General features: G+C 40.8%; 1 protein-coding gene across 2 annotated transcripts in view; it reads left to right on the plus strand.

Annotated features, from left to right (window-relative positions):
• The window catches only part of KLF7 (KLF transcription factor 7), a 93,877-nt gene that overhangs the window by 22,175 nt on the left and 47,859 nt on the right, over positions 1-23,843 (plus strand). Inside the window, exon 2 of one of the 2 annotated variants that reach the window (XM_057745038.1) lies at positions 17,416-18,046. In XM_057745038.1, the coding sequence (XP_057601021.1) occupies positions 17,416-18,046 (631 nt within the window). The remainder of the gene's footprint in view (positions 1-17,415; positions 18,047-23,843) is intronic. The other variant, XM_057745039.1, reaches the window with a different exon arrangement.

Here is a 23,843-nt window from a genome sequence, read left to right on the forward strand (position 1 = left end):
ACAAAGGAGAAAAACACATCCAGGCACTGAATCTTTGGTCCCTTCACCAACAAAACGTTTGATGGTTTTAATGAGGACATTTCACTTTTTTAAAAAAAGAGGAAATATACTTTTTAATCCATATCCTTTTTTGTTTTTGTTCTTTCCCTTTTATTCCATATTTTTTTGTCTTCCTCCTCCTCTTGCTTTAAATCTGACATATACAGATCAACTGGTATCTGAGGCACTAATGTTTCTTTTACTTGATGATGAGAATTTCTTAACTCATTATTGATCTTTTTGCCTTGGCTACCAGGAAACTCAGGGCTGTATTTAATTTTGTGCCTGATCCAGTAGCACTTTTTTAAGCTAAGATTTCTTTTTGGTAATGTTTGTCTCTGTCTTCCTTTCTTCCCATCTTAAGGTTTGTTATATGTGTTTCTTAAATTCGGAGTATAAATCAGAAACCGAAAATGCCTCAGATGACTTTGTAAAACATTTGGGTTCAGGAATATTACTCGGTAGCTTTAATGTGACCATTGGGCCTCACTAATGTCCTTTGAGCTCTTAATCTTTCCCTGAATTGTCACCGAGGATCTAGAGAAACAGCCATTGCTGTCTAGTAAGTATACTGGTACAGCTGAGCCCAGAACAAACCAGCAACATCATTGTCAGCCAGAAACTGTTTGCATTCTCTAGGCCCTGCTGAATACATTTTTTTTGCTGCCCCTTTACAGATAACCCATGTATCAGAGCCCCTAGACTGCTCATCCTTTTCCAAGCACACAGTAGGCTTTCATGTGTCTACATTATTGCTCATGTTGTATGCTCTTTCTAGAATGTCATTGCCCCCTTTCTCCATTTGACAAAAGCTCACTCATTTTTCAAGGTCTAGCTCAAATGTGACTTCTTCACGTGGCCTTCACCGACCTCTCCAGGAAAGTGAGTTGGTTCCTTTGCTGTGTGCTATAACACATTGTTTGTCCTAGTTATTAGTAAGTCACACACATACCCTGTTCTCTTTAATTGTATGTGTTTCTACCCTCTGTGCCTACTATACCATGGGCATCTTGTAGGCAGATATTGAGCCCTGTGATTCTCTGAAATCTCTTGCAAAGTGTCTGATGTAAAGTAGAGGCTCAGTAAATAATTGTTAATTTAGAAGTACAAGATACAGTACCTGTCCCTGAAAGGCCAACAGTTCAAACAGGTGTAACCTGCATATCCTAGCAGAGTTCTTTCTTCCCAGCCGTTATCCTGCTAGACAGAGCTACCAGTCTGATCCCGTCACCCCTGAGAAGAGCACAGAATGATAAGTAATAGTGGCTCCTCATCGAGATTTTTTAAGAAGAATTTATTGAGAAGCTACTGATCATACTGAGCATTGTGTTTAGCCTGAAGGAGGTTTAAAACTTGGTGCCAAACCTCCATGCTCTTGCAGAGTTGTCAGCACTTACCCTCTCCTGCTTGACATTTCATGGTGACGTCTCTGCAGATTTCCCTTTCTTGTGTCACGATTCTTCTTGAGAGTGAGGATTCCTGCTGCGTGGTGCTGGGCGAGAGTAGCTGAGCAGAAGACGAATGAAGGTGGTGCTCATTCGTGATTTCCTCCAGCTGGGTCTCTTCTCAAATAAGCAGTTTCATAGGAAGACTTGGTGGAAGTGTTTACCACGGTTCCCACCAGTCTCTGCTGTCATATGTTTTTCACTAATGTGTATTATCCTCCTGGCCCCTGGAGGTGTTTGAGTTTGTGAATCCTGACCTAGATGTATCAGGAAGGACATTGATAACTACTAGAGGAGGAGATCCTTAGAAACAACACCCGTTTCCCCTGGCACCTCAAGGACAGCTATCTGGCGTTGTTTCATGGGGCCTCACCTGGGAGATTGGGCAGAAGGTGCAGTCCCAAATCTGAAATCGAGATACCTGAAGACTCCTATAAGCAGAGGGATCAGAATAGTAAATTCCATCTTCCTCAGGCCTTGCTTCCTTTAGGCAAACAAGATTTGGTCATGAGAAACCAAGGACCAAAGAGGAGGAAGGCCACAAAGCTCATTATGTAGGAGGAGCTAGTAAAAGTCCTCTTGATTTTGATCTGTTCTCTCCATGATACCACGTTGACTTTGATTTTATGTACCTATAAAAAGTCTCAAAACTGAAAGAGTCTGATATCCAAGATTGATTAGGTACCCCGTTCCAGGTACCCCATTCCAATAAGATGCTAAATCACTTGATTTTTAATAAAGATGGTCTTCCACAACCACACATTTCTGAATCACAATAATAATTCTGGCCATCTTTCTTTGTAGTTTACTACCAAATGATTATAGACAAAACCACTTTAAAATTAAGGTCTAGGTTCCATGGAGGGAGCAGGGCCAAGTGTCAGTTTTGCCCTTGAGTTGATTTGCTGCCCAAAGTTTGATGGGTCCCCTTGGTTAGAAGTGTGTCACCTGATAAGAGCTATTGGCATCCAGAACTTTTACACAAGAGTGAAATGCTTGCTGTTCATTTCTTTTCAATTGCGGCTCTTTTTCCTCCTCTTCTTCTTGCTGCTTCTATTCCTTCCATGACCTTTTTCAAGCTGCGTTTTCTGTTTGAATCTTGAACAAAAGAAATGAATGATTGATAAATACTGGTGTTGAAAATGGGTGAAGACTCAGTGTTGTGAGGGGCACTGGTTGGGGGGGGATGTTGAATCTGGTTTAGTGAAATATGCATTTTTATGTTTATTAAAACTAGGAAATTTTTTTTCTAAATGTTGAATGTCAGGTTGAAAAACCCCCTTTAAAAAAAGGGTATCAGTTTTAGTTTTCATATATTTGTCATTAATCCAATAAACAAGTAAAATTAGGTTCTTAGTCAACCGTATTTATAAATTTTCTCAGTTTAGATCTTAAAAAATTATACTGGTTCCATTTCTTTCTTTCTCAGTGATGACACTTGATGTTAACAGATAGGAATGCTAAAATCCTTTTTACTTTTAACAATCCAACCAAGATTTGGAACAGCCAGAGAAAACTCAGAAATCTGCTAATAAAGGCTGTTGTCAAAACTAAGACCTCTTGTTTTGTTCTGTCAGGAGAAATTACATATGTAGTTGAAAAGCTTGTGAAATGAAATTTGGGATTGGGGATTATGTTTACAATTTGGGAAGACCCTGAACCTTTGTCAGGAATCCTGTTCCTTCAGGGTTACTGCAGATGGTTTGTTGAATTTTTTAGAATATTTTGAGATTATGGTAGAGGGTTTGGAGTTGGAGCAGAAAAAAAGCCTAAGGGGAAAAAGCCAAGAAACTTTTGGTTCTGTTTCTGGCCTTGTTGATAGTGTAGTTATGGAAGTATGGAAAACCCAGTTTTCTTTACTAGCTTGGGTTCCCCACCAATAGGATGGGGATTTTAATCTTTGCTGTCTAGTTGGTCTCACAGGGGTTACTTTGAGGTTACATGAAAATATTGACAACCATTTTCAGAAGCTTTTCAGAGAAGAATTCTCTGTAAAAAAAAAGGTATATGTCATTTCATATGGATTGGATTGGAAAAGTCCCAATTTCACCTGACTGCTATAGTTACAATTTGTTCCTGATTCTGTCAGCCTGTTTTCTAGAGAAAATAGAAGGTTTCTATAGGTCTCTGATTCACTGAATCGTGGGTTCAGAGCTTAGAGTATGCTTTTAAGAATAGCACAAATAAAGCATTCCTGCATTAGCAAAAGTGATCCTTTCATTCATATAGTTGTTTGCAAATCCTGATAGTGTGGATGTCATTTTAATTTTCTTTTTCTAAAAAGCACATTCAAGAACTCAATTTATTGAAGATCAAGCCAAATATGACCAAATTTCATGGCAATTTCAGTTATAGACACAACATCAAAATATCTCCTTAATTAAGTCTGTGGCTCTGCTGGGGCCCACATTCCAGGATTCTCAGTAGAGAAAACATGTTTTCTTTATAGGGGAGTTTTATTAGCAGCAATGTTCCGGTATGTGGTTCAGGTTAATTAATGATGTAGTCACACTGGTGTCTTGCCATGAGTTTTATTCCAGTAAGTAGGGCTCTAGGAAGTCTCACTGAGATATCCTGTCATGCCAGAATAGAATCCTTAATTTGAACCATTAAAATACATCTCAGTGAGGTCTACCAACAAGGTAGTTTAAGAATTTTTTATGTGGATACTACCTTACACTGAGAATTCATTCACCATAAACTATTAAGTAGCATGTGCATTGGTTTCGGTCAATAGATGTTGTTCTAAAATATTTTGTTGGCTGAGATGATTGAGACCTCAAAGACCCAGACCACCCACAAGCTCCAGTGGAGTTGACCTTCAATTGTGTAAGGAGATTTGTACCAAGAACCACCTTTTCCCCATGAGAATTTCTATTAATTTTAAATCACGGTGGCGTTTTAAAACTTAATTTATGTTGTGCATATGTAGCAACCTTCCTTGGAGGTTGAAACAACAAAGCAACTGGATTGGAAATTAGATTTTCCCCCTTATGCTGCTAATGTAGTTCTGGTTCCATTGGGATTTCCCCTTTGCATGGGCTGATGATTTCTTTGAAACTGTATGGAAATTGGTTCAGACAGGAACAAAGGGGAGAGGGGATGGCAGTGATGATTCAAATTAGTGTCTCTTCTTCAGTGAGAGTCTGGTGCGCCTGAAAGTGCATGTCATGCGGTACCAGGCGAGCCACCTAAGGTTAAATGAGATGCCAGAGCTACTGGAAACCAAACTTCAGGGCCTCAGCACTTGATTCCTCCCTGTCAAGTTGGGTTGAATTGTTAATTTGAAATCTGCGACATCAGATGTTGTTCAGAAATGGGCCAAGCACAATTTTTCTTTTCTTTACATGATGGAAAACCTTCTCTTCCTTTCTCCCTCATCTTTTTCTAGTCATCCTGTGAATGCTTCCTATTGCCTGACATAATAAACAAGAAAGGAAATGGCTTTGTGACTCTGGGAACAACGATGGGTTTAGAGAAATGCATCCGAAGACATGAAACGGAGTCTACGTTTCTTTGTCAATGGCACGTGTGCACATGTGCACGCACGCGTGCACGCACACACAGGGACCCTGTACAGCTTATATTCAATATTTTCGTCCTTAGCACTTGCCTAGTTCAAATGTCATACCCTCTTAATTGGATTTTGGCTTACTTCCAGGTTCAGTGTTTGAGGGCTCCGTATCTGTGAAATAATGATCCTGAAATAAATAGCACCTCTCAGTAGAGATATCTTTTTATGTAAAATTCTTAAAGGGAATAGAGAGGAACGAAATGCTTTGTGTTTAGGAATTTATGGGGAAGTCACCAGAATGGGCCAAAACAGGAATTTCCAAGGACCTCACCTATGTAAGCAGTGTGTGCAGCTATTTAGGACGACAGAAAAAACGCGTCTTCCCTGCCCGCGAGATTCAAATGCACTCTTTCACCAAATTACCAGCGAATGTGGGGATCCCCATGTTGGGGACCAAATGGATGTGACCCTCAAGTGCTTCAGAGACCAGTGGCCAGACTTGCCTTTCTCAGGGAGGTCCTTTGAGTGATAGAAATGGGAATAAAGGAAAGAAGATTGTTGAGCCTCTATCTTTAATCTGTTCCCTCAGGGCACCAGTTAACAAGCACCTGGTGCAGAGGCCAGGAGAGGGTGGGTTTGTTCATCTGAGCGGCACTCGGAGCACATGATGCAATACGGACTCCTGAGAAGAAATGCCCTCTTTGCATCTGTTTGAAATGGGCAGGTGTGAGGACCCAAGACTGATCTGCAGAGACTCCATTTTACTCAGTCTGATGAGTATGAATCAGTGCTTTCTCGGTGCTAAAATGTGAATGGAGGAGAAACATTGATGGAGCCCTTTGACCTAATAAGGTAGACATTTTAGGATAGATTTCCTGGCTGGAGAGACCAGCTAATGTTCTCCCTGGAATTCAGGATTGACTAATGGCTTCATTGATTCATTTGCCCATTAAACTAGTATGTTAAGATGCCTTTTCCAGGCCCTGTGCTGGGTGTGGAGATTCATTGGTACATAAGCCTAGGTATCTACTCTGCTGGAACTTCCCTGATAGTAGGGAAAGATAGACAATAAACATGCAAACAAATAATTTAGATCTTTCCAGGGCTTGGTAAGTAACTAAAAAGCAAATAAAACAAGGTAGTGTGAAGGAGAAGGAATAGGGTGTTTGGATTAGTTTATCTAGGCAGATGAAAGGACTCTCTAAATAGGTGGCAATTAAACCAAAACATAATAGGTTAAAAGAAAGCAGGTATGCCATGACCTGGGGAGTCTGGATTCTGGGGTGCAGGAGTAGCAGGCGCTATAGCTCTGAGTTTGATGTGTTTGTAGGAGACGGGTAAGAGGTGAGGAAAACAAGATCAGTTCATGTAGGACCTGATTTGCCATGGCAAGGGAGTAAGTGTGATGACAGGCCATTGAAGGGTTATCGGCAAGAACTCTGAGCTGGAGGGATCTTTGAGAGGATGGTTCACTCATTTTTCGGAGAAGGAAGTGAACACCCTGCTCAGGTTTAGTGGTTTAGTGGGAAGGGGAGAGGCAGTGTTGGAAGGGGAGGCATTGAACCTGATTCCCAGACCAGGTTCTTTTTACCAATAAAAAATGAGAGTTGAACATAGCATCTTGTCTACTTGTGTTTATGGCTTCTCTTTCTGGTGGTTTCTGGAGGCCAGAGGAGAAAAGCTGAAGTGGCAGAAGGAAGAGGAACACTCTCCGAGATGAGGAAATGGCTTTTACTTCCTACACAGGGCTGCCCTTTGGCCGTGTAGGAATCTAAATGTGCCTCTCATTTGGGAATGCTGGGTGTGTCCCAGACAGGAAGCATTTAAACTTTTTATTTTAATGAAAAACATTGAAGAGACAAGTAAATATCACCTATAATTAAATATTAAAATACTGCCGAATCCTACAAGAACTGTTGTTGGTTATATATGCATACATATTGTTTCTGATACTCTTTTGATGAAAGAGGAAGAATTTTTGGCTTTTCTCATACTCTTGGACCCCTGCCTGACCAGAATTGCAGTCAAATGTGTTGACATTTTGACTGAATTGTTTGAGAGTTGCTTCATTCATTCATTCATTCATTCAAGACAAATGCTTGAGTCAAGCCATGAGTCAAAAGCAAGTTCAGGTGTCTTTGAGGAGCCCACATTCTAGTGAAGATTACATTTAGATGCTGGTGAGGCCCATATCCATGGTGAACCAGAGAACTAGTTTCATGGTATCTGTAAACTTGGGCTAGTGAGTGTCCTAAGCTTCATGAGCGGGGCCATGAGGTCCCTGTGAAGAGACCAGCGACCGCCTTCTTCTGGGTTCTGCAGCCTCCTTCCTTTCACCAGCCAGTTGGGGAGTAAAGCCCTGTGTCTGTTCCTGTTAGCCTGTTCTGAATGAGCGATTCCCCCGTCTCAGCCTCTGCCCTTCCACCGCTATTTTACGGCATCCTGGAACTCCAGACTAGTAGTTCCTGAGAACCCCCACCCGTTCACCTGGTAGAGGAGAAAACAGCCCGGCGAGGTAGATCACAGCTGTAGTCCCCTGCTTATTTAACCTTTTCAACTCATCAGCTTTGCTTTACCTTGATAATTATTTGGTGTTTTTATTTTCCCTTTCCATGTCCTTGATATATTTTCTTCTTAGATGTGTAATGAAAAGAACACATTATATAATGGCTACAGCATCCATAGTATGTGTTTCAGACCCTGTTATAAGCACTTGACACTTGAGAGTGATTGAACTCTCACGTACTTCTATGTTATAGGTTCTTCTGGTATCTCATTTTACAGATGAGGAAACTGAGGCAGAGGGGTCCAGTAACTTGCCCAGCAGTGATGTGAGCTAGTAAGTAGTGCAACCTGATTTTCAACCCAGACAGTCTGTCTCCAGGGCCAAAACTTAACCCCTTGCTTCTGCCTTTCAGGGTGCATAGGGCCAGTTTCCTTAACGGGGGTGAGCTGCACAGTGGCACACCCATGCAGCCACCTTAAATATTTGGGGAAGTTGATTCCAAGTAGCTCAAATTAAGTAAATGTGCAACCATCTATGTCAGGAAAAGAGGCTTAGGGCTTGGTTTCATTATGTTTTTGGCTGTCACTTTTCAAAGTCTGAGGAGCAGCAGAACAAACATTCCTCTTAATGCCCCCACGTTGTCGCTGACATTCCGCAGTGGAAGTTCTTGAAAACTGTCTTGATTTTGAAAATATCCTCTGTGATCACCAGCCACTAAATTGCATCTGCCACTGAGGGCCCCGATGGGATTTAAACCTGTTGTTCTTGGGAAATTCAAGCTTCGAGTGGGTTTGTGTATGTGTGAGAGAAAGTGTCTGTGTGTGTGTGTACATTGCACACCTGGGCAACTGTGCTTCAGGGTCAAAAGAAACAATCGTATATGTATATGTATTTTTTATGGGAGGTAGAGGAAAGATATATTTAATTTACCCTACTGAGAAGGATATAACAATGGTCCAGAAGAGTCAATGAAAAAAGTTTGCTTTTAAAAAAAAAAAAAAAGTCCCAGTAGCCTGAGTCAGCCTGTGCAAGTGATTTGGGAGAGGAAGGGGAGATGATGTCATGGGTTCGGCATGTTCCCATCTTGGCCACTCAGTGCAGAGGGGCCCGGGGAGTTTGGGGAGGGCGTGTGCATGTGTGTGCAGAGTTCACTGCAGCGGGTGGGGGGGTGAGTAAGAGCGGGTTGTAAAACAGGATTAATAACCCCTTGTCAGACCTTTCCCTGTTATTGTGTTTTTCAGTAATTTTGGTTTGAATGAAGGCTCTCTAGCCAATTAATGTTTATTTGTTTCCTTTGGCAAGACCCGTTGGGGGAAGGGATGAGATCGGTGAGTTTAAAATTTTTGTTTTGTTTTTGCATTTTGGAAGAAGAGGCCAGTAATGTGAGGCTGGGTTTTCAATGAAGGCTCCCCTGCCCACCCACCCCCAGCCCCAGCCCACCCCTTTAAGAGGCAGGAGGCAAGACATGGCCAGCTGGTGCCTTGAACTGACACAGGTGCAGAGGCTGTGGGGGGTGGGGAGCCAAGAATAATTACAGGTTTCTGAAGCATCAGGCCCCTCCTGACACAAGCGCTTGTCGCAAAAACTGCTCTTTATGGAAAATTAATGGTGAAGCTGAACAACTGTCAGGATCATTGTTCTTGGGAAGCATCACTCCTCAGAGGGGAGGCCTTCTTGTGAGTCCTTGGGGTCTCGTGAGTTGCTGGGACAGGGTTCCCTTCTCCGGCAAGGACTGATTGGACTTCTCTTGCACAGTGATGAGACTTTTCCTTTAGGGGTGTCTCTTCTGTGTTTTTTTCTTTCTTAAACCACACTCTCAGCCCAGATCTGGGTCTTAGCTCTAGTGTAGGGTGATTTTTCATTGACTATTAAGGCATGAATTGTATTTTGTTCATGAAAGTGTAATGACTGAAGCAGGGATAGCTAAGGAAACTTATTTTCAAGCTATAAAGTAACAAATGAGATTTCCTCCAATGTGTATCAAGCTAAATTCAGGCTTAGTTGGGAAATAAGTTGATAGTGGACCCAAGCATCTTCTGTGTGACCTAGCTGTGATGAGCAATGGTGTCTCTCCACCACTCAGAAGTTGAGTGTAGTTATAGTTCAGTGGCCAGGTAATAGCGAGTGACTCTCCTTAAGGGGTGATGGAGGGTAGATGCAGGAATTGTGGGTAGAGGCCAGAGCGATAGACTTCTCACTGGTGTGTTCTTAAAAGTAACATATGAAAAAACAGCCCTGAACCAAGATAGGAAGGCGTCTCCTGCATGGGCCACCGTATCCATAGTGGGCACTAATTTTAAGGATCACAGATACTGTGAAGGAGGAAAGCACTTTTCCACGTTGCTGGAGGTGTGGGGGACCCCATGCCTTCCTTAAAGGAGCATAAGACCTGGGCCTCAACTCTGCCCAGGTTACGTGACTTTATACTCAGTTAGGATTTGAGGGTTTTTTGTTGTTGTTCTTTTTTCTTTCTTTCTTTCTTTTTTATGGGCTGCAACTAAAAAATCCTTGGGAGATGAAAGCGGTATTTGAGGCTGTTTATTTCAAAGACATCACCCTCTCCCCAGGCCTTTAATCTTGTCTACTTTCTCCCCGGCCTCCCCAAGGAAAAATATACAACAAATATTTTCTTTGTATGTTGAAAATAGTTTGGGGAGGAGAAACACTGAAGAGGTTTTGGTAGAAATTTCCCAACTTTCATGTTTGTTCAGAATTCAATTAATTTTCATAGCATTGTCTCTCAGAATTTACAGCTTACTAGAGGGAAATATTTAATTTGGTCTCAGCTCCAGCAGACAGTTGATATGAGAAACAGTGGGAAGGAATGCGATCTTACAGTGGTTACAGTACTGTGGTTATTTTGTGGAGTTCGGCAGTTCTGACAGTGATGTGTAATACTGTTGTACCTCTGGGTGTGCTATTGATGTGGTTTCTTTTTTTTAACCTAATAGCTAAAAAATGCAGTAAGAGATTTTCACTCATACCATATACTTGCTTACCCACAGTTTCTAGGCAGTTTATTCTTTCCTAACCTTCCACCCTAATATTTTCTGGCAGTGAAAGTCAAGAAAAAGGGAATGTTTGTTTAAAATCTTCATAGAAATCACTTTCCAGGTCTTACAAGGTTGATTATTATCACTGGTTCATACACCCTCTCTGCCATGAGTTGGGTTCAGTGCTACATTCTCCTCCCCAAACCTGCTCTGAAATGTTGAAACCCAGGAAGATGGGCAAAAAGTTGAGGCGCCTGTTATGTGATGTTCTCCCATAAACTTACTGAGCTTATCAATCATGGTGCTCCTTTTCCTCCCCCAGCCCCTGAGAAAAATGGCACCAGAACTCTCTGGCCATGGTTTCCACTTCCTTTCCCATCTTTCAACTCTGACCTAATTTTAAAAGACTAGAAATGTGTCAGAACCATTACATCATATCATCTTTTGAAAGGAAAAAAAAAGTCACAAAGGTCCCATAAATGTCAATCTCTGCAGTCCTCTGGAGTTTTCAAGTTGGCTTTAAGAGTTAGAAGAATAAAGATTTTGCTAACAAGTGTGAAGTGTGAGCATAGTTAATCATATGTTAGAAAGAATATTTTAGTAGATTGTTTTCAAAAGAAGCCCAAATTACCCTACTACCAGTAGCTTGTTTTGTGTCACTTTGAATTTCCATTCTGGGATGTGTGTGACGATTCCAAAGCACAGAAAAGTAATTAAGCTTTGGGACACTCCCAGGAGAAAGGTAAGAGGTTCGTCTCCCTGTTTCTATACTTCAGACTCTTTGGGGACTGTGGCACCATGGTTTATAGCACGTGGCAAAACCATACACAATAAATGTCAGGAAGGGGCTCCCATGGGCAGCCAAGTGCAGTTCACCTGCGTGTGCCGTTGCCTGGGTGAGCATTCTTTCTGGGAACCAAAGTTCACCCCTTCCTTGCTGGAAGCATCAGCAGCATCATCAACATCAGCACGTCAGGGTCTGATCCCAGAAGAAGCATGACTTTGCAAGTTTCCACGAAGGAGAAGGCTGTATCTCCCCATACTTTTGCATCTGTATTCTTTCCCCAATTTGTTTCATCTCTGTACTTTTAACTCTTGGATCTTTTAGGTGAATAAAATAGGTGAAATACTTGGAATGAAGGGCAGCTGGCTGAAGGGAACACAAATGACTGCTAATTGATTATAAACATAGGTAGTAGTAGGTGACATTTTATTTCAGTGACTTTATATTATTCCAGAAACAAATCATTAGAAAAATGCAATTTCTTTATTTCTTTTATTTATTTTTTGCCTCACTAACTCAAGTATACACGGATCTAAAGACTATCAATAGCTACTCCTAATGACAGTTATTGAGTAGTGGCAAGAATATTGGACCAAAGGCTTTGTCTTATGTTCTAATTAAAAGACACAGAAAAAAAAAAAAAAAACTAGAACTTTTTATGTTTTAAGACACTTGGTTTTAAAGGGATGACATTGAGGGCCTGGACTAGAATCTGCTCCAACCAAGCGTGGGTGTAGTTACACTGGTGGTGATGGATGGGGGTTGTGAGGTGAGCACATTTTTTAGAAAGTTCTTACAACTCTACACCACTTCAGATACTTAGACATATCTTCCATCTGAGATAACAAAGATGGAATTTAGCTCTAAAAGATTATTTTTATTGTTCGAGGCCTATGTGATTTAAACAATATGATCATTGCTTTTAAGGAGATGATAATCTTAATAAACCAGACATGCCACCAATTTATGGACCCTTAGATTCATCTTGGAGATACTGTTTAATTGTCCAGGATTGAGGAGGGATGTCTTTCAACACTTGACAGCTAGCATGTTTTCTTAACTCTATTTTTCCTAGACCAGGCTTCCTGAATAAGGTAGACTTTATTCTGAACATGAGGGAAAGTTGAGAGGAAAAATAAGTGAGGGGAACCCTTCAGGGGAGGGTTTTAGAGGAAATGGCAAAAGTGCCTGGAGATGTTTGTAGTCCTGACTGGCAAGTTTCATGTAAATTATGATGAGATTAGGACAGGTTGAACAAGAACCATTTGGTAACCTTGGCATCATCATGCCCACATATGACCAAATTTCTTACATATTTCTTGATCCTGTGAAAATAACTACCTTTTGTCAACAGCAGGGAAATTTTGGTGAACTTAATTTGTGCTGGAAGACTTGGGTTATCCTGTTTTCTATCAACTTCTGCCTTTGGATCCTATCATAGAAGTAGCAGGTCTGACAGTAATAGGTTTGAATTTTTTTCTTTTTTTTTTTTTAAACTAGGTCTTGGATTATCATTTTTAATAAGCATGTTTTAACAAGAAGGCTATGAAGAGAATGGAGAGAGTATTTTTAAATATTTCAGGGTGATCATTTCAAAACCCAATTCGGGTGATATTTGTTAGGAAACTAGAAGAAGCCATGCATTTTGAAATTGAGATATCAGAAAGCCTTCGCTAAACTCATCTGTGACTCATAAATAATAAGAAAGTCACTTTGCACTTGGGCACATGTCCTTCCCATTGCTGACGGTAGTGGATTTTTGAGAAGGTGGAGGCTGATTCAGTGGCTCGAGCCTTAAGTTGTATTGTTCGGTCAGGCTCATGGGAGGCCTCATTTCTCCAAGGTGAGGTACCAGACAGCCATGATTTATGTTATTAAATTGACATCTTCTGACTCCAGTTTGGCGTTTGCTGGCTGGAATGTCATTGGGACAGAGTAAATCTCTGGTTCTCATGGACAAAAAAACATTTGAACTGTATATCGAAATTTGCAATCTGGAGACACTCCTAGTTTGCCGATGGGTATTTCTTTTCTGTCTCTCTCTCTCTCTTTTTAAATTATTTAGACTTACAGAAGTTGCAAAAATCATACATAGAATTCCTGTATACACTCTTCCCAGCTTCCCTTAATGTTACATAACCATAGTATAAGTATCCAAACAAGAAATTAACATTGACAAAATACCATTAACTAATCTATATACTTTATTTGAATTACATTATTTTTCCCGCTGATGTCCCTTTTCTCATCCAGGCTGGGATCCATTGCATTTAGTTGTCTTATCTCCTTAGTTTCCTCCAATCTGTGACAGCTTCTCAGTCTTCATTTGTTCCTCGTGACCTTGATATTTTTAAAGAATACCAGCCAGTTATTTTGTAGAATGGCTGTCAATTTGTATTGGTCTGATGTTTTCTCATGATTAGGTTGAGGTTATGTGCTTTTGGCAAGAATGGCACAGAATAATGTTGTGCCCTTTTCAGCCTATCATGCCGGGGGAACATGATATCAGTATGCTACTAAATTTCATCGTATGGTTAAGGTAGTGCGTGCCAGGCTTCTCTCCTGTAGAATTATTGTTTTTGTCTTTGTGTTTAATATCTTATTGGGGGGGGATACTTTGAGACTAGGCAAATATCTTGTTTCTGTTATACCTTCGTCTATTAATTTTAACATCCGTTGGTGATTCTTGCTTACAGTCATTATTTGTTGTTTGACTAATGGCGATTTTCTATTTTCATCAGTACTTCTGTGTTTATGAAATGTAATTTTACTATAAGGAGGAGCTGATCTGTCTTCTCCATTTGTTTATTTATTCAACCATTTATTTATATCACTATGGATTAATGGATACTAATTTTATTCCATGGGTTAGAATCTATTATCTGCTCATATTGCCTAGATTTGGGCTTTGAGAACTCCTTCAAGTTGGCTAATGTGTCTTTTTGGCATACCTCCATCAGTTTATGAGTACTTCCTTACTTTCTGCTACGAGAGTATTCTAGGCTCATCTTTATTTTCTTTGCTTCACCCTTTAAATCAGCTATTTCTCCAAGGCACCCTGGTTCCCTTTATTGGTTAGTGATATTTAGAAACCAAGATCTTCATACCAGGTGTGCTCACTGCTGCTGGGGTGTCTTTGTTAGACTCTTCTCATACATGCATATACACATTTATTTCTATATATACCTCTGTGTGTATATGTATTAAAATCTATGAGTAAATACTGATATCTCAAATTACAGTTAAACATCATAGGCATTTCTTAAGGGAGTTCTTGTAATTACTTTTTAAAAACATTGGAGATAAACTATCTCTTTTGTGTGAAAATAATCCAACATTGAAATCCTCCTCATCCTTAACATTTTAATCTCCAACACTCCTGATGAGTTTCTGATTGACAGAAATCTTTTCTATTTAAGCTTCATCACCAGCAGATATTACAAGAAGTAGATTTCTCAAGACAAACATATTTCATAATGATTTTAGGGCTACCCAGCATGTTCTGATGGGTACTCATGCTTCTCTAACTCTCAGATGGAATGAGAATACCTTGTGTTAGGATTGCAAGTGATAGCCTCTCTTAAGTGGTCCAAATTTTTCCACATTTTAGTGATGGGAAGTATCTCCATCCTTAGGCAATTAATGTGATGCATATGTTCTGGGATTCAAACTAGGGCATATTGAGTAGGTTATTTTTTATCCTCCCTGAAGAGTGTGTAAATGCATTTAGAATATCTCAGTTCCTCAGAACTCAATATGAAAAGATCTGAGCTTCCTAACAACCACAATTTCTTAGTGACTTTTGAATTTTTTAGCTAAAAACTATGTAAGAGGACATGACATCCAAAAGCCTTATCCATAGACACTGGCGACTGTGGGTGTGAAATAGTCCTTGTGTGTGAGGCTGGAAACTGCCTCAAGGACCACTTATAACCCATGATTCAGCTGACTTCTACCTGAAACATATCTGTGTCTCAAAGATCTGGTTCTGCTCTTTGGGCAAAGCTAAAGGAGCATTACAGTTATGTTCTAGAAGACATGTATTAGTGGTCATTTCTAGGATTGTTAGCCTTAGCCTAGTCCAGATTAGGGTCAGTAGGTGGCTTTTGTAGAGTGGAGTAGAATAGAATGAACAAAATAATAGTATAGAGTTGATTTTATCTTTATTTGATAGATATTATGTACCTGATGGGTACTAGACACTACTTGGTAGATGATGGTTTAAAAAGGGAAGGGGAGGTTTAACGGAGGTTTCAGGTGTAATATCTTATAATTCAGAAGTGAGTTGAATGGAGCTAAGAGTGAGGGTTTCAATACTGGAAAGAAGTAAATGATTATTTTTAGCAATGAGAAGGAAAAAGGAAATGGAAAATCTTTGAAACACAGAATTCAGAAAAGGGGCAAATAAAGATAAGACCTGAGAAGGTCATAGTATTGGTTTCAGATATAAAGTGGTGAGAAGCTACTCAGCAAGAGCTGTTATTTAATCAGTAAATAAAATAGAATCAAACTTGCTTTTCCAATAAGCTTTCCTTGATTAATACCTCCATAATATAGAATCCATTGTCCACTCATCCCCTAAGAACTTACCAACATACTTTATTGTTATGTTATTTGGTATCACTTTACTTGTAAATTCATGTAATTTTTAGCTTGTAATTGTTTATTCTGCACCTACATCACATGGATCTATTACTATGCCTCCTCCTTCTAACACATAGAAAGTCTTGCACCTTGCTGTGAACACCACTGTTGAATGAGCACTTGTGACATGAGTGTTGAATGAAGATTGGAACCATTCATTAGTTTATACTGTTAAAAATCAACAGTGAGACCCAAAGGTGATTCAGCGTTAAAAATCTGCTCTTCTTATTCAGTAATGCAGAGTTTTACCAGAAGGCTGATTAAAAACCAATCTTTTGAAATGTCACCAAAATAAAATCCTTGAGAGATACAACACAACTAGGTATATCATTAAAATATATTCTTAACAGAATAAAAGCCTAGACTCAGAACATTGGTTGAAAACACAGAAGCTCTACGGAGGCAATAAATTAGAAGCTAGTCACATTTTAAATTTGCCATCAGTGTTTCTTTTTTGAAGCCCCAGAAATTAGAGCAAATTGAACTGATAGTATAAGTTAGCACCATGGTTTTCTACCAGATTCTGGAAGAGTAGGATTAAGTGAGGAGAGCTTTTAGATTATAAACTAAAATATCCACTTTTGCCATAAAAGCACTTCTACCATTTTACAAAGACTTATGAGCACCATGGATGAAGGTTTGTTGAAAATCTGAACCTTTCTGTTTTTATTTTCCCCTCACTTCTTTACCTGGTAGGAACTTCATATTGAAATAGATTCTATTATCAATTCAAATAGCTGTGTTTGAACTTATTTTTTTTTATCACGGAGTCAGAGATGTCAAACGCTTGTGATGGGACTCATGCTCCTTGTCATACGATATGTAGCAATGGTATTTTCAATAACTTGCTGTAAACAGTGGGTTTTGTCTTATGCATCAAAGGTTTTATATGAAGCGTTCTTTAGAACAATGTCCATCCCTGCTGGTTAGGGAATCTGTTTGCAAGGCAGGGCTTGCTGTTGGCTGAGCTCACATCTTAGTTTGGGTGGGCGTGGTTTATTCTTCAGAGCAAGTTGGAAAATTGACTTATTTTTGTGACTTGCTAAAGTCTATTTGAAAAGTGAAGTTGGACTGTGGAGAGTCTTATCTTGATATGAAAACCTTGTCTGATTCTATTTGCTCCCTGCTTGCATGGGAACTCCTAGGGAGGCTTAGAGCATCTCACCTGCTGAATTGGATTGTGGGGCATGAGATCATTTTAACATTGAATGTTCTCAGAGAACTTGATGGTGTGAGATAGCCCTTCTGGGTTTCTAGTTCCCCATAACGACAGTAGTTGAATTCATATGATGTGACCTTTGTGAACCCTTCAGAAGCGTCCAGGGAGAAAATAACAAGGTCAGACCTTTCAACAAGAGAATTTCAGATACAAGCCATGAAACATTCTCTGTTCCTTCCTGTATCTTCTTCCTCAGCCTGTCAACATGTGGTCTCATGGTGTTCTTTGCTTCTGATGGCCGTTTCTCTCCCTCCCTCCTTCCCCTCTGCAGACATGCCTTGAATTGGAACGCTACCTGCAGACAGAGCCTAGGAGGATCTCGGAGACCTTTGGTGAGGACTTGGACTGTTTCCTCCGTGCTTCTCCTCCCCCGTGCATCGAGGAAAGCTTCCGGCGCTTAGACCCCCTGCTGCTCCCCGTGGAAGCGACCATCTGCGAGAAGAGCTCGGCAGTGGACATTTTGCTCTCTCGGGACAAGTTGCTATCTGAGACCTGCCTCAGCCTCCAGCCAACCAGCTCTTCTCTAGACAGCTACACAGCCGTCAACCAGGCCCAGCTCAACGCAGTGACCTCATTAACGCCCCCGTCATCCCCTGAGCTCAGCCGCCATCTGGTCAAAACCTCACAGACTCTCTCAGCTGTGGATGGCACAGTGACGTTGAAACTGGTGGCCAAGAAGGCTGCGCTCAGCTCAGTAAAGGTGGGAGGGGTGGCAACCGCAGCGGCAGCCGTGGCGGCAGCTGGGACAGTTAAGAGTGGACAGAGCGACAGTGAACAAGGAGGGGTAGGGGCTGAGGCATGCCCCGAAAACAAGAAGAGGGTTCACCGCTGTCAGTTTAACGGGTGCCGGAAAGTTTATACAAAAAGCTCGCACTTAAAGGCCCACCAGAGGACTCACACAGGTAGTGGTACAAGTTGGCCGCACGTGGTTTCTTCTTTTTCCTCCTTTAGCCTCGTGGTGGGAAGGGCTTCTCTGTTCCCAGAAGTGGCATCCGTGCCAGCTAGGAGGTGTAGAGAGGCAGGCGGGCCTGGGTGGGGAAGCAGGGTGACTCACTCGTTACCTTAGGATCTCCAGATGCCCCGAGCACATGGGTTTGTCCCTCGCTGGCTCGGAGATACTTTCAGAGGCGGTGCCAACCATGGTATAGAATCAGACACTACTGAGGATGCCTGAACAGGGGCTCTGGTGGTGTGAGTCACAGCTATATGTGATGTGTGCACTTGTTACTTTGCTGACACTTTTCCTTGTTTTATCAGTAATTCTGCAGTTTCGATCAACACTGGACTCCGAGGAGGTACATTTGAAAGAGTTCGCAATTGAACAAGGTAGCCAGGGTGTCCCTATTCACTCTTTTTCCAGCATCCTTGATTTTTCATCAAAGTCACCAACAGCAGGAGGGTTTCAGAGTTCATTAGATGTGATCATTCTATAATTAATTGGCATCTCCTCTTTTGCATTGTTCTCTGGCGCGTGCTTTATGGAGAGATGGCAGAATTGCTTTCTAATGAGCTTGTTACTGAGAAGTTGCTAAAGTGATTACATTGCTATGTGTGTGGTAAGGGCGGTAGGGACCAGCGGGGACTGTATATTTTTACTCAGGACTTCTGTGGTGACTCCCAGGAATCATATTGATCTTGAGAGTGATGGGATAATTTGGAAGAGTGGGGTTTGCAGAGAAAAGAGTGAGATTAGCATTTTCCCTGAATCTGGTCTTTGTTCTCTGCTTTGAGGTGGAAGCTTAGGGCTGGTGTTTCTTCTTGGGGTTAGCATCGTAGGAGCAATTACTGTCATTGGTGGTTTTTAAATGAGTCCCTGACAGTGTGTTGCTGGTATGATTTTTACATACTGGGTGCACAGTACAAGCTGAACAGGGAAAAGCTCCGAAAGTATAAGCAGCAGAATCAGAGTGTCGTCAGGAAGAAATGGGTGATTGGCTCTAGGCTAGGAGATGTGTCTGGTGAGAGTTCTTCTTGGGCTCACTGCTTGTCTTCCAGGTGCTCTGTGGTGGTTTGTGGACTGTGTCACCAAGGAAGGAAGTGTGCAGTGCAAAGTTCATTGGCTGGAAAATTGGGAAAACCTGGGTTCTAGTTCTAATACTGTCACTAACCAGCTTTGTGACCTTGAGCACATCCCTTTACCTCACTGGTGGCCTCATTTTCCACATCTGCCAAACAATCTGGCTCTTAAGGCCCCTCTCAGCTCTAATGTTCTGTGGGGAGGGGGCCTGTGAAATGTCTTTGTGCAGCACAGAGGAGCGTCCCTGAGGTAGGAGTGTATAATGTGTGACTTGAACCTCGAAGGTACTCCCATGGGAGGATGAGAGCGGACGTTGCTTCCTCACAGCACAGGACTTAGGCATGTTCTCCTCTAATTCTGAACTGACTTTCCCTTGTGGTCTTTGCTTGGTTCATGGCAAGGTCTCCTAAGGTAACTTCTGAACCCGTGCCTCAGGTTCAAGTCCCACTCATGGTTCCCATTGGAGTTTGGGTTCAAGCCCTCTAGTCCACATACACCAAGTGAAAGCTTCCTTCCTGTTGTTGTCAGCTTTCTTTTTTTTTTTTTTTTTTTTCTCTCTCTCTTTCTCTCTCTCTCTCTGATATTGTCCTGGAGATCATTTTTACTTGTATGTCTTTCTTTCTCAAGTCAATGAGTAAAATAATGAGAAGACGCCATTGCAGTGCTCCTAGGATTCAGCCGTGACTCATCTCCTGTTTCCCCCAGAGAAGCAGGGAAACCAGAGAAGGCAGGATGAGGCTAGAAGGTTGTACTTTGTTGGGGGTGTGAAATTCATGATTATGAGCACATTTTTGAATTATTGACATGAAGACAGGCTACATCCTGCCTAGTGTGGAGGCTGGACAGCTCTGGGGAAGCAGAGATTTTTTTGGGGGTCCAGAGCATTTCTTCTTTTCCCTATCCCTTCTTTCCAACGGATGTGTTAGAAGGATGATTCTGAGGAGTGATGCATATTTTGTGCTTTGTTTTTTGCGCATTGTGTACTCAGAGTGATTACCAAGGCGGAGCTCATTATGTTTCCCAGCACCTGCAACCACTTGCCTTATAGAGGATTAAAGTGGAAAGACTCCTCCCCATGGGGAATTTACCCAGGAAGGCACCATGCATTAATAGAAAGGCAGTACTGCGGAATGGTTAAGAGCAGGGCTTTGCATCTGGGAGACTTGGGTTTGTATTCTGACTCTACAACTTCCTAGATTTATGACCTGGGTACATGATGTGTCTTTCCTGAGCCTCAGTTTCCTCATCTATAAAATAGGGATAATTTGCCTCCTAGATTGTTTTGAAGATTAAACAAGGAAATATATGTAATATACTTGGCAGATGGTAAGAGCTCATTAACGATAGTAACAGTGTTGATTGTAGTCCTGACTATTGCCAATGGTATTGATTAGCGACGAATTTTGTGAAAAAACAGCTTTATGTAAACTAGGAATAAACCATTTAAAGTTAAATGCCACCAAAAAGCAAGAAACTTTTCTTTCCTCACTTCCGTAATTTCAGTGCAGGGATGACGATGCATGGACAGTAGTCATGGAGGGTGAAATTGGACATGCAGGCATTGGCCTATTGAAGTTGGCAGTAATATAGAGCACACTTTCCTAAAACAACACAGGAAGCAGTGACCTTGCATCCTCCAGAAGTGTTTTGCCAGTAAAACCTTCTGTAGAGACAAGCATTGGAGGAAAAGTAGGTGCTATAAGAAAGAGAAGCAGACAGGAGGGGAGGTAGAGGTGGAGATGGGGGATGAGGAGAGAGAATCTGAATTAATTTAGATTAAATGGATGAGAATCAAAAGTATTTATTTGCAATTGGTGTGAAGGGGGCACATGGGGAACTGAAAACAAAGGTGATAATTTATGTGGTGTGGATGAACTAAGAATAATGAAAAAAGCATGAAGGATGGAATCAAATTAAGTGCAAACATATCAAGGAAGTGGACTAGTAAAAGCTTGAGGGCAAAGGTATATGGTGATGGGAATTCAGGTTGGAGATGAGTCCACTGGTAGAAGTGAATGGGGTAGGGAGAGCCGCTGACCAAATGTTGAAGTTTAAAAAAAATGGGCTCTGGTTGGATTCAGACAAGCTGTTTTAACACAGGCCTCACTTTAATTCAGTGAAAATATTTTCTTATCTTTCAGCTGGGGAAGTATTTTGGGACTTAGAGAGAGAGAGAGAACCATCCAGGAGAAAGAAGGAAAATATTGGCGTTTTGTTCTCTGGAGTTCTATAAATGCTCTATCTCTTCTATATGATAATATGTTGAAAAAGAGACACACTTGCAAAAATGAAATAAAATGTGTGGGTCTCTGTCTATGCATAAAGAAAGACAATACATTGTTGGTAGCATGGGTTTCCTTGCATTGAAGAATTTTTAAAAGCGTTATTCATTTAATCTTTATATAGACAAATTACTGAGCTGGAAATGATATGCTTTTTTTTTTTTTTTTTTTTTTTTTCCCCTTCTGTGGCTGTTTTTTGAGGATGCTGAATCCTTCAAACTTTTTGCCCTGGAGGATGTTAGGCAATGAGGTGATTTTTCTTTTTTTCAGGTAGCAGATGTTCAAGTTGGTAGCTAGGGCACAAATACTGGTTGCACAAGGAGGTGAAGTGAGGAATGGGGGAGCCAGGCTGGGAGTGGCAGAAGATGAGGCAGGGACTGGGACAAAGGGAATATTGTGAAGTAGCAGAATCTTAGTGAAAGGAAGCATATAAAAATGGACATATGGTTTATTCATTGGGAAGAGCACTTAGTGCTGGCATGAGCGTAAAAATGTCCTTTAGTAGCCAAGCCATTACAGACCTTTCTCTCCTACTCTGTTTTCTGGTCTTTGTGTAATATATTTTTTTTCTCCATAAGTCAACCATTATGTTCATAGTTTTATTCATCTTCTTGGAGACAGCTAAATAATCCTTACATTTTGATGCAGGGGAATCCTTCACTTTAAGTTAAAAAAAACCCCAAAACCCAACACTTTATTTTGCTTATTTTCAGCAAAAATCAATTTGTTAAAATGTTAGTAGTTTCTATTCAAAAAGAGAGAGAATAATATTCCACATTTCTTCTTGATCATTTCTAAGAAGGAAAAAAAGAAAGCCTGTGATTGAAATGGTGCTTTGTGTTAAGTGAGCAGACTTTTCTAATATGGAAATTCGTATAAAAGCATGTCCACATTTACACTATTAAAATGAGTCATGTGGGTAAAGTCAGGACAAAAGCCAGCAATGAAATCTTTGGTTGTTGGTCACAGAGGAGGGAGAAAAGAGGCCACGTCCTCTCTTGTGCTACTTAAAGAGCTCGCTGTAGACTGCGGTTGCTTTAGCCTAATCCATGGGTGGTGATAGGACATTCTAGATTTTGCACTGAAAAATGTAAAGGTATGCTTTTTAAGTGAAAAGATAAAACGAACGTGCAATTTACTTAACATTTTATATCTGCTTTGGGGTGGTCATAATGAATCAAGATGTGGCACAATCTTTAAGTTTAATTAGGATTTAGGGAGATTGTTTTTAAGTGGAAAGGCAGGTAAAAATATTACAAACAAAAAGATGTGTAGTATTTAAGAGGCAAACAAAAGTTCTTATTTTATACACATAGTGAATGTTCTTTAAAGTTTGAAATGTAATTTATTTTATGTATTCAACAAATACTTATAAACACTTGCTATATGCCAGGTATTGTTTAGAGTATTAAGAAACAAAATTCAACTGCATAAATTTTAAAGATCTTATTGCCTTTATTCAGTGATGCATTAATTGGGCAGCATCTTATCTAGCAAATAGAAAGGAGCTCTGAAGTGCTATACAAAACAAAAGACTTTTATAGGCAGAAGGGGGCTGGACAAGAAAGTTGTACCAGCAAAGAGCTGATTGTTTGTGGTAAGGTCACCTTCCTTTAGGGGATGGCAGGGGTCTATCAGGCAGATTACCTCACTAGTACTGACCAGGTAATTCTAGATTGACTGGTTTAAGATTTGATTCCTGGGGTAGTCTGAACATATCTGAAAATTGTAAGTTTGGTGAAGTGGGGCTTAGCACAAGTGACTCCATTTTGGGACAGTTGTCTCTCTCTCTCTCTTTTTTTTTTCTCCCCTTTTGATCAGACTCTCGACCTGAGAGATGTGATCAAAATTTAAGGCATTAATGCCACTCCCAGCTACTGCTCTGAAGATCTCACAGTTTTTGCTGATTCTGTGTGTGCTATTCATAGCTCATGACTTAAGGTTCACACTTTTTAAGTTGGTCATTCTCTTCGTCCCTTTTCTTCCATTTCAGTCTCAAGGTATCACTTGCTTGGTGGTTAGTGGCAACAAACATGCACTTAAACATGCATTTAAATTGCACCAGGAAGACTACTATGATTATTATAAACAAGACAATTCCCAGTGTCTGGAATGCATTTCAGAGCCATGGTCTGCAAGACCCAAATCAATCAAAATCAAATACATCAAAGAAAGAAAGACCTTGTTGAAAGCCAGGTGGCTTGTTCAGTGATTTTATGTAGCTGAGTTTCAGCTTCCCCAGAAATGTTAATCCAGCTGCAGCAAGTGGTGTTGGATGCAGCACAGACACCTTCTTGTTCAGCTAAAAGATAATCAAGGGCTATCTCATTATCAAGAACAACCTTGGTCAGAGAGTCTAAGGAGTTTTCTTGGGAAGCTGTTGTTTTAGCAGTGGATTCT

This window comes from Hippopotamus amphibius, chromosome 8 (assembly GCF_030028045.1).
Source record: "Hippopotamus amphibius kiboko isolate mHipAmp2 chromosome 8, mHipAmp2.hap2, whole genome shotgun sequence".
Classification (NCBI taxonomy): domain Eukaryota; kingdom Metazoa; phylum Chordata; class Mammalia; order Artiodactyla; family Hippopotamidae; genus Hippopotamus; species Hippopotamus amphibius.